At 42.3% G+C, this 11545-nt stretch overlaps 1 protein-coding gene across 2 annotated transcripts; it reads right to left on the bottom strand.

Moving 5' to 3' along the window:
• Positions 1-324: 324 nt before the first annotated feature.
• tlk2 (tousled-like kinase 2) lies at positions 325-11496 on the bottom strand. 2 transcript variants are annotated; one of them, XM_034539156.1, is made up of 21 exons: positions 10711-11496; positions 9577-9659; positions 7384-7461; positions 7216-7285; positions 7089-7132; positions 6835-6933; positions 6540-6641; positions 6188-6280; positions 5870-5980; positions 5586-5722; positions 5137-5289; positions 4979-5045; positions 4772-4869; positions 4601-4682; positions 4044-4135; positions 3819-3908; positions 3476-3645; positions 3099-3237; positions 2041-2152; positions 1720-1827; positions 325-1557 (listed from the first exon to the last, which is right to left on the bottom strand). In XM_034539156.1, the coding sequence occupies exons 2-21, from the start codon at positions 9655-9657 to the stop codon at positions 1384-1386; spliced, it is 2100 nt and encodes a 699-aa protein (XP_034395047.1). In that variant the 5' UTR covers positions 9658-9659; positions 10711-11496; the 3' UTR covers positions 325-1383. The 2 variants fall into 2 exon arrangements, with proteins under 2 accessions (XP_034395047.1, XP_034395048.1); XM_034539157.1 differs by lacking the exon at positions 6835-6933 and having other exon boundaries at positions 10711-11488.
• Between the last annotated feature and the right edge of the window lie 49 nt (positions 11497-11545).

The raw sequence follows: 11545 nt of genomic DNA, 5'->3' as shown, positions 1-11545 counted from the left end.
TACTAAATTTGACTGCACTACACTAATATTTGCATTAAACCATCACATCAGGCCTTTCTAAATTAACATTAGTTTGTTTTCTGACAGTCAATTTTTATTTTTTGTTCCATGTACCCCACTTATCAGAGACTATATAACCCAAATTGAATATACCTGAATTTGAAGAATAAAAGCCAACACTAGCTAGATGCGAGTCTTCTCTAGAAAATATCTTTGATTTAGTCTGAAAAGCCAATTTTATTTTACACAATTTTAAAGTGTAAAATCAAAGTTATTCCTTCAAAGAAAGGTAAATCCAGTAAGACAGAGGCCCAGAACAACAAACACATTTTAACCAATAGTATTTAATGGTTTATGCAACTCTCTGCTAAGGCCCAATCTCCCCCAACAGTACTATTACGTAAACCAGCCCCTTGCATTTTATTGGCCAAAAATAAATTCAAACATTGCTAAATAAATATGTGTTTATGGTAGGGGGTCAATCAAACAATAACAGTACTAATTAAAGGCAACTTGAAAAACAACAGTTTTCTCCATAAAATTGTTTAAATTGAAAAGTAAAAAAGGGTAATTTCTCAACAGCTTCCTCTCCATATCAAGTAACTTTAAAACCAGTTGTTATAAAAAATGGAGGTGGAACACTGCCACCAGCTGGAAGTTATAAGCTTTGGTCATGGGAGTTTAAGGAGGAGACGGGAGAGGGTAAAGGGAATAGTAGCTTCTGTACCTCCTCGTCACAAACTATCCGGGTCTGGAATTTAAGCAGGGCAGGGGATCCCAGATCAGCGAGTTGGTTGGGTGACATGGTGCCATAGATATTTTGGGTTCAAATACAATAACTGGCCAGACTGGTTCTCTTAATTAGGTTCATTGAGATGAGAACAAACAAAACATTTGAGCTTGGGGAGTTCAGACTACCTTGGACCAGAATGGCTCATGCATGGGTGTGCCAGTGCGTATTGGGTCCCAGGCCTACCGCAGTCCTTTCCACCTGGCCAAGCTGAAGCAGCTCTACAGTTCTTTTTATTTTCTCTTTTTCTAAGCAGAAAAGAACAAACCCAAACACTGAAACCCACTTTTCACCAACACAGTTCCAAACCTCTCACGGTGCAAGTCGTCCAGGGCTTTGACCCCCAGAACAATGCCACCATTTTGAGAAAGGTGGACAGGGATGGGTGGCCATGAGATGGATGAAGGGTGCCGTGGGTCTCCCTTCCCAACCCGTCCATGACTTCTCACCCACCCCTTGTCGTCGTCTGAACCGTTTCTCTTTCTCTTCATGGCAAGGTGGGATGCTGTTGGGAGGAGGGACAGATTGGCGTCGCCCCCACCCCACCCCACTCTTTCAAATGGATCAGTCAATCAGTTGATGGGGGCGTGGGCTCAGTTTGAGGCGCTGCTGTTGGAGGAACTGGATGTGGAGGCCACGGCCATGCCCGAGGTGCCCGAGGAGGCCACCGACTTGCGGATGTGGGGCATGAGGAAGGGGTCACTGGCCAGCTGGTGCACATCGATGCGGTCCTCCTTACGGTAGACTAGACAGCGCCTTATAAAGGCCTGGAGAAATAGTGAGAGTGGAATGACTGAGCAAATAAAAAAATCTTTTTTTGGTAAAAAGATGAGTTTACAGAATTACAGAATGCGAGGAGGGCAAACATGTATAGATGTGATGCAATATTAGGGTGAAAAAATCAAAGCAGAAGTGACAGAGTCCAGTACCTTAGCTTCAGGTGTGACTACTGGTTTCGGGGGAAACTGCACATCTGTTGCCTTCAGGATGGTGTTCTCCTGCAGGATGTCCTGCTGGGACTGATTGTGGCCAAAGGGCTAAAGAGCAGAGAGATGGAGATGAAGTGTGGTTGAAACAAAACAAAACATGAACTTAGATCTTCTTGCGTCTAAAGACTCATTACTACATACTGTTAAAAAGTAAATTCCTGTCTCCAAGGGGAATTATACCCGTAATTATACCTGTACGATTGACTTTATAACCAACTAATTGCTTAAATATCTACTAGCAACATATTTTCAGTCTCTTACCTTGCGACCATACAGACACTGGTAGAAAATGACTCCTACAGACCACACATCCACCTTGTTGGAGATTTTGGGTGGTTCCTTCCCAACCACAAAGCACTCTGGGGGCAGGTACCTAAAAGAGGATTATATTAATCAGCATCGGTTTCAACGGAGGAAAGAGTCATCAACACAAAGACTTGTGTACGAATAATTGTTGTCCAACATGATTTCAGCTCTCTGTCCCCACATATGAAGTAGTAACATGAGAGTCATTTTACTGCGCTGAGATAAGTAGTACAACACTTTTTTGATTCAATATCAATTCCACCTTATTGAGCGTCTGCAACTTCTGATAATAAGAGCATTTGGTTGTTTACTTTTAATATCTATGTGTTAATAAGTCTGCAACTTGCCTGTTCTTTGCATTCTTGTGAAATGACAAACTCTACTCTTAGCCATGAACGTATCCGTTCCATTGCTGCTGGAATGAAACCCCTCGTGTGTAATCCATGAAAATGTCCAGTGTGCCGTCAGACAGAGTGACTGTATGGACAGCGCTTCATGTGCCGAGTGCAAAACTCAATGCTGCAGCATTTCCCCAAGCGATTCAAAGGGAATTCCAGATATATTAGTTATGGTAAATAACAATAGTTTGGATTTGATACCCAATAAAAGGAGGTTGGTCATTCAACACAATCCGTATTTTCTTTTTGCATTATAAGCTTTGTTCTATTGCTCTCTGGATTTATTTTCTCAAACTTCTTTATTGTTTCCAACAATGTATATTGCTTGCACAGTCATATTTATTTGCATGATGCTTCTAAAAGTGTTAAAGTCTAAGGTTCTAATTCCATCAAAAATACTAATGCTGTACAGAATATATTTTCCTTCTACAGCATAAAATGTCTCCACACAGAAGCTATTACTGTCAGTCAGAGAGAAGTATTTCAGACCTGACTACCCAACAGAAATTGGACCCTTGAGACTAATGGATAGTAAAAATAAAAAACGCACAATTTATTATATCACAGATGGTGGCACCCCTGCAGCAAAGTGGTACATTCCAGTGTAAATCTTACCAGTATGTCCCTGCTCCCTGCGATGTCAGCTCCATCCCGTCCACTGAGTTGTAGCTGTCGTCATCCATGATCTTCGACAGGCCAAAGTCTGTGATCTTGATCTCCCCACAGGCAGTGCCGTTCACTAAGAGGATGTTACCTGAGCAGGGCGAGGAAAGGATTTACAGGCATGAGAGAAAATGTCAGATGTCAGATTTATAGTCACATTGAGTTGTAAATGACTAAATTATCGCCATCATCACGAATGTAACTGCAGTGGTTAATTTAAATTACAGTTTTACTGCTAATTTAATTTGAAGTAGAACCGTGCCAAGAAAGCTGAAACAAGATCCTGCAAGCTCATAGAGTTTAAGAGCCATTGTGGGGTGGAGACTCACCAGGTTTAAGGTCATAGTGGATAATGGGCGGTCGGATCTCATTGAGGTACTTCAGGGCATTGACAATCTGCATGATGATGGAGCGGCCCTCTTTCTCCGACATAAGCTTGTGCTGCTTCAGGTAGAAGTCCAAGTCATTGCCCTCACAGTATTCCAGGACTGTGCAGAACCTGTTCCAAAATAAAAGTAAAAGTATTTATCCATATTTGCAGGGTTTGGAACAACAGATGAAAGACAAAGTTAATGCTCTACATATTGGCAAAAGAGCTCACAATGAACACAATCTGCATAAACATGTGTATATTGTGGAAGGCACACAACTGTTTTAAAGGAAATGACTTACGAGTCGGTGTCAAGCGAAAAGTAGTCGTAGAGTTTAACTATTCGTGGGTGGTCCAGTTCTTTATGGATTCTATATTCTCTGCATGCATGTCTGAAACAAAGAGCATTTCCAACATTCATTTGAAATGTGGATCTGATGGTTTCATAAATGATGAAAAGAACATATTTCATAGTCATTGTATTATACACATTATAGTATAGCGAATGAAAATTTCACACCACTCACTTGTGATAATTTTCTTTCTTCTCATCCCTCCAGTTCTTGTTCAACTGGTGGATTTTGACCGCAACATACCTTTGTTCTGTTAGGTCAAAGGCCTGGAAAATAAATGTCTCATATTAGCTATGACAGCAGATTCTAGGAACAAAGCTCACACTCTTGCACAGTCATTTACTTCGAAATGTTTCTGATGTCAAATTAGTGTAATGTAATGAAACGCACATCCGAAAATATGTGCAGCACAGCCACTCCTGCCATTTTGAGAATACGAGCATGTTAGTTTTCACCAGTGTAACACTGAAATCTCTGACCTCCAAAATGACCACAGAAAATCTCAAACACTCTTTTAAGAAGCACAGAACTGGTATTCATTGCAAGGCTATTGTATATGATTGCACCAAATCATGCATGTGAAATAATGCTGCTCTTTCTCCGTCTGACATACAGGATGTTTCTTCACTACACCAATTAAAAAACAGATACTGGAAGGTCTTTTAAGTGTATTAACCATTACAAAAAAGAATGGGTTCTGCCTTAATGGGGAAATATTAAGTTTCTCTTACCTTGTAAACTTCACTGAAACCTCCCCGTCCAAGTAGATAGAGTAGCAGGTACCGGTCATTTAGCGTAGGGTGATCTTTGAATCTGCACAGGGTGAATTTATGTAATTAAAAAAGGCAAAGGGACACGTCACCCGACAAACTAGGAAAGTACCATAAAAGAAGAACTCATACTGAGAATTATCCTCATTGTGGATCCTTTTCAGCTCGCGAATGTGGAGGTTTCGCACTCGTTCCAACCTCTCCAGCTCTGCCTGGATCTCTGCTTCCTCCTGCAAAGGAAAACAAAATATCTAAATCTGTGCAGTTAACAAAACAACTAAACAGAAGAGAGACCACAATAAGCAATGTCACCTACAAATAATAATAATCAGGCATTACCTTCTTAAGATGGCCTAGTCTTAGCTTAAATATTTCCTCTTGTTCGTGGTACTCTGCCTGCGATAACCTGGAAGGACACAGAACAAACCTCAGTTCAACTTTGAAATAGGCACGCAACAGAAAAATGGCTTGTATGAAAAAAATAACAAAACTCGTACGCTTCACTTTCTGTTCCATTGGTTTTGCTTTTGCGTTTGTTTTGCTCCAGGCTTGGAGGTGGCGTCTGGGCCATGGAGGGCGGCTTGCGTTTGGCCAGCAGCTTCCTCTGTCTTTCAATGTCCTCTCGCTGAGAATTGATCCTTTCTTGTTGCCTGAAAACAGATGACAACATACAATGACATGTAGATCTGACGTATTTCTCGCTTTTGTGTATGATGCTGCATTTACTTGTTATGGTAGCTCTCAGTTTCAGCAGTGTGGCCAAATTTGTGCATACTCTTGCCATGCTGTTAGTTGGCTTTTTGTTTGTTTAGTTTGTTTGAACCCAGTAGTGAATTGCCTATGCTTTTGGAGCATGTGGTTATGGGATTAAACAGTGCACCTTTAAAAATCACAATAGGGAGAAAGGGTGAAAGTAGAGGCTAAAGTTAAAATATCAAGTTCTCACTTGATAAGATTTTGGAAGGCATATCCATCAGTCCACTGCTCAGTGAAAGACGCTCCGTGTCTCACTGTGGTAAAGTGACCAAGTCGAAGCCTGTCCTGCATGCTTTTGTCCCGGCATGCCATTTTCTCCTGTTTGGACTGAAGAAAGAACAGAAATATAGGAATCAAAGCATTGCTTTTGACTATACGTGGCTTAAATAACATATTCTAAAAACAACCCACAATAACCCACACTTGCGAAACTAATAGTTTAAAATACGTCACTGTTCTATAGTAGAAAATTACTTTTTCAATCAGCAGCTTCTTGGACATGGTCACACACTTATTTAAGCGTTCCTTGTATCGTTCCAGCATCCTCTGCTGTTCATCAATTTGTCTCCTCAGATCACAGTTTGCCTGGAGCGGACCATAAAAATGAGCAGGAAAAAGGTCAGGTAAAAGGACTATACAAAATACTAACTTGTTTAAACTTTTACAAACAGAAGGAATGCATCAACTCTAACATGCCACGACTGAAAAACCAAGACAGAGAACATTATATTTTCAAAAACATAAAAAAATGGCAAGCAGAGTAGCAGGGATCAAATGTAATGAGATTAGTACCCGCAGCAAATCGTCTATTCGGCCCTCCTTCTTCTCCAGGTCAGAGTTCTTGTTGTTCTCCATTGCTGTTAGTTTCTCTACAGTAAGGTCAGACTACAGGGTACAGTGAACAGAAAAACAGTATTTATGTTAATGGTGGATCATTTTTGTATCAGTGAAAATGTAGTTCAACAAGTAGTCCCATCTCACAACATCTTTTTTCTTTTCTTTTTTTTTTTATCTAAAAGGCTTCCTATTGGTTTCCAGTTGCACGTGTGTTGGTTTATTAAGCAATTATACAACAACTGCTTTTGGAATTAGAATAAGAGGAATTGGATAACGGCCAGCCCGCAGCTGATGGCATGTCAAGTACCTGTGTGGCTTTGTGGAGCATGTGAAGAGATGCAGGCTTCAGCGAACACGTCGAGTGCTCTGTGTTGGCCGAGCTTATAGAAGAGGGGCTTCCCTGCTGCACCTGGGGAGGCAAAAACATTCATCTTTGAACAGAAGTGAGTTTGAATCTGTAATTGTTGATCAGATTCTTCCCACTTAAAAGCAAACATGGCCTTGTGCTGTGAAAAACAAGCGTGGAAGAGAGAATGGCAGGAAAAAGTGTTGACAGATTTTTTTTTTAAGCAGGAGACCGATCATAGAGCAAACATGCTCACCGTGACAGGGGGGTTGGAAAGCGAGTGTTGTGGGGAAGAGCGGACCACTGGTGGAATTCCCCTGGCAGGGCTGGTACCAGGACCGCTACCTCCCGCAAACTGGCAGACGAGTAAAGAGAGAAGAACTCAGTTCAATAGAAAGACCACGGCAAAAAAGGGGGTTAGAAAGTATGAAAAGTTTATAACTGAAGCAGGAGTGTTGCTGGATACACACTTAGTACATCAGAGAAACTGAAAACATTTCTGCCACTCACCTCAAAATAATCACTAATTTTATGTCCCCTTGCACCCGTCTTGCCTAGAGGAGAGACGCAGGGAGTTCAACAGAGAGAGAGGCTGATATTTGGGATACGTGATGAGAGGATCAAGGCAAAATCTTACCTTGGCTGCTGTCAAAATGGTCTGCTTTCCGTTTTCTTACCCTCTGGTCGCTTGCTTTTTTCTCAGGAGTCTGGCAGGAAAGTAGTGTGAATCAACCGCATGTACAATAGGGCAACACAGACAGATGGCTGGCATGAAAAACCTTGTTCATTTGTAACAGAGACTAACCTCAAGCTCTTTGTCACTGAGCGAGCCTACACTGCAAAGACTCTGGTTGGACGACTCATTTTGGTTCTGACCCGAGCCCTGTTTAAATGACATAAAGATACAAACAAAATAAAACACAAGGAGCAAATACACATGAAGATGCAAGAGATATATTCATAGAAGTATATTTTAAAATTTAATGTGTGCACATTAGTTGTGTAACAGACCGTTGTTGATCTGTACAGATCCTCCCTCGTGGTTCGGCACACATGTGAACCGCTGATTAATTACACAATTTGAGCATCATAGTGTGCAATAAAGTTTTACTGATGATCATTATCGGCCAATATTTAGTAAAAATATCCAATCCGGACATCTGCTTTATATATATATTTTAGAGCGAGAATCATGACATGTTTAATTTCCTAACATTAACTCAAAGCATTTTATAATACATCATTAAAACTATTAATGACAATTTGAATTGTGTTTGGTTTTTATGCAAACAACACGATAGATGACAATAACAAAGTAAAAAGGACAACATTTAGACTATTTGATGGTTTACACTGACTTCAGAGCAGCGTAAAAGGTTTTTGGAGTGGTGGCAAAAAAAAGTAGGAGCCTTGTAGACCAGCTGCTATAACTAAACAAAACAACAAAAACGATCTGTATCTGCCAATATGGATCATTAATAATCTGCAAAAAAAGGCACAATCGAGGCCATCTAAAAGTTAGTTGCTCCTTTTTACAATGTGTGTTGATCCGATCCATGAGCCCCGTCTCTGATCCGTGATACGTTCCAAACCTTGAGTTTTATGATCTGTTGCACCCCTAGTGCACACATGCACTTTGAGTATGCATGCACTCACTGTGAGAAACTGAGGGAAGGGATGTTGAGGTTTGGCTAAATACCATCACCATTAACTTCCCACTGAATCTAAACCTGCATCAGTCCTAATGCCGGTTCTCTAGGTGATGCCTGTCAGTCAAATGAATCACATCAAAATTCACCAGGCACTGTCCAATCAGGGAGCGACACTTAGTCATTCAGAGCACACTACAGCTCCCTCACTGAACCCTCCTAAAATGGCTGAACATTAGGCATGCTGCTGGGGATGTAATACTTCAGCTGTCTGTCAGCTTTAGATAATGTCATCCATTTTTCTCCTGTTCACCATGGTCTTAACTGTTCTTTTCTCTCACTCCAGAGAGGGAGGGAGAGAGAGAGAGAGAGAGAGAGAGAGAGAGAGAGAGAGAGAGAAGAGACAGAAGATGCTTTGCTTGTTTTTACCCCTTCCAGATATCTGGCCATTTGATCAGATCTGTTCAAAAGGAAATGCACTTTACAACAATTTTAGTAAGTCCTTTCTGTTCCATTACCAAAAGTGTGGTAGCCCTTTGTCCTCAAATGAGAACAATTCCCCTTTATTTATTTTTAACCAACTCAGTGATAACAGAGAGCAGCATTGCCACAGGGCTGTTCAAGGTCAAGAATAAAAACTATGCTGCTCTGTGACATTGAAGGGCTTTTAGACAACTAACCAATGTTTCTTCATAGCGATTTGTTGACACACTTTTACCACCCCCCTACACACATTGCATCTCTTGTTATACAGGGTGGCTGTGGCATGATGCCTTAGCGAGAGCCGCCATTTTCTCTGCGGCAGCAGCCATGCCATGCTCTGGGCTCAGCTCTGCCTATGGCTGGCACAGGGCCCACTCCTGGCGCTGACTCTCGCTCCCAAACTGTTCCAAGATCACCTTCCACAAAGACTGCTCCATCCATGTTGCAAGCAAGAGGATGGAAAGCTAAATGTTGCCTCCCCTCACACCTGGTCAAGAACTATTTCTGCATTCCTCCTTTGCCTTCACTCCTCCTCCCCCTACAACGCCCTGTCCTGTCTGTGGCCTTTTTGGCAGGCATCACCACTTGCATATGCAGCCTCTACATCATGAGCCAGTGAGAGATGCCATGTCACACCAGCCAAAAAACACAGACTCAGCTCAACCTTCTCCAGAGACAGACAAAGAAAAGGAGTGGGGCCAAGCTTGTCCAGGCCAAACAGCAGAATGATACTGAGGTGGAGTGAGACAAAGAAAGGAAGAGATATACAACAATGTGTAAATCAAGAACATCTGTGATTATAAGCACGTTGACAGGAGAAAGTTATCATGCTACAACCTCAGCGACACCTGCTGTAAAAAACAAACCTTAGCCACGCCGACCCCTGTGAATCGAGCCTCCAAAAGCTCTTGCCGTCGGGGGTCCAGGCTATGCAGTTCTTCCATCATGGCTGCAGAGACAAGAGCAAAGATTAAGGAAGGCGTTGTGAGGTCTGGTATATTCTAGTGGGTGTGACGGATCACTGTTTCAAAAGGCATTGGTTGTGATGAGTCATGGCTGTTTTTAGCTATATGGATGTGGAAAATTCCTGTTCTGAGTCATCAATAAGGCTGACAATAATGTTTTCTACTATCATGTGTGTTGTACCAGCCATACCACTTGAATACTCAGTAAAATACTCACAGCACTAAAATGCACACAAATACAGCCAACTAAGGGATACCAAATATGCATCATACATTTGGGCCAGATGTGTAGTCATCATGAGAGCAGGATAGCATCATGTAATAACACCGTGGCATTATAGACCTTAGTTACATGGCGCTGGAGTTATGAAAGGTCACTAATGGAGGGACTGCCAAGTATACTCACAGCAATGGAAAATGCCACAGCAGACAATAAGTGCCCAGCTTGCTACCCTATGCAAAGGTTAACGTTTAAGTTACACGCCCAACTGCTACGTCTGTCTATTATCTATAGCTGGCATTACATGAATAGTATAAACTAACGGTACATCATTCGTGTGAATTTAGAGATGCATACTAATGTTAATCCTTATTGTGTAACTTTACTTGGTATAGGGTTCTCTGCTTCAGCTATGCATAACTATTTTAAATAGCATGATGAGCGAGGTAGCTCGCTAACGTTGGACACCTTAGCTAGCAGGAGTCCCGATGTTGGCCGTCACTTAGCTAGCATTGCGATGTCAGAGCTAACGTTACCTGGTAACATTAAAGTTGGTTTTGTCAAGTAACGTTAAGTTACCCAAACAGGGCAAATTGTAATTAATGTTCGCCCAATGAGAGCTGTTTGGTTAGGTAACGACTCACCACAAGTACTGTCTGCAACAGTACATTAATTTACAAACTGAGCTAGCGTGTGGTAGCCACCAGGCTTCGAAAAGAAGCCTCTCTCGGTTGTGTTGTCGGCTGCTGGACTCAATGTGAAAAGACACATGTTCGGATACATTCTTCTGCTCGACAACCCAATGAGATACTTACTGATATTCAATATTTGTCTCAGTCCTCCGGGGGCCTGTTAACCCCGAAACCGTCCCCGTTGTTTCTCCGGTGCTCGGCAGTCCCTCCCAGAGTGAGTAGGCCGCATCCACAGCCGCGTCCCTCGCGTGCGGACTGTTAACGGTCGAGACGGGAGAGTGTGCGGTGCAGCTCAAGGTAGACGACGGTTGATTCCCTCGGAGGCCTCGACAACCCCGGGTAACCCGAGCCCGCCCTGTGTTCCTTAGGCGGGGACCTCCATCACATCTCTCCCGTCGAGGACCATACTGTGCCGATGTCGGGTTACTCGTTCCACACAATGGCGACCCTCGAGATTCTGCGTTTTTCACCAGGTATAGCTAAATGGTGTATTTAAACTAGCGTTAGTTACCCCTATATTTTTTTTCTCCCCCAGTGGTGAGATCAATTACGGGTACTGGCTTTCAGCTCGATCAAAACAAAGTTCGGCTCCAGTTGCTTTCCTCGCTGCAGGGAAGAAACCAAATCTGTTTCGGAAGTTGTGCTGTTGCAGGCGTTTCAGTTGAATCCGGATCGATTCGGTTCGGTTCTCATGTTTTCACAGTGTAAACAATAATCAGGAAAATCTCATATTTTCTCGTGAGATTGTTCAAGTATTTTCACCTTCGTTCGGTCCACGCCTGACACACATCTCTTCTCTGGACCAATGGCAAATTCCTCTGTACACAATACATTTTAACAGCGCCCACCCAGGCAATCACCAAGATGGTCACTTATCAGAAAGTTGCCATTCCCATGATGTTCACACCCACACTGAATTGATATATCAGAACATGGCAAAGTTAGGTCCCCCCCACTG

Source organism: Cyclopterus lumpus, chromosome 8, assembly GCF_009769545.1.
Source record: "Cyclopterus lumpus isolate fCycLum1 chromosome 8, fCycLum1.pri, whole genome shotgun sequence".
NCBI classification, from domain to species: domain Eukaryota; kingdom Metazoa; phylum Chordata; class Actinopteri; order Perciformes; family Cyclopteridae; genus Cyclopterus; species Cyclopterus lumpus.
This window is presented reverse-complemented; position numbering and strand designations above follow the sequence as displayed.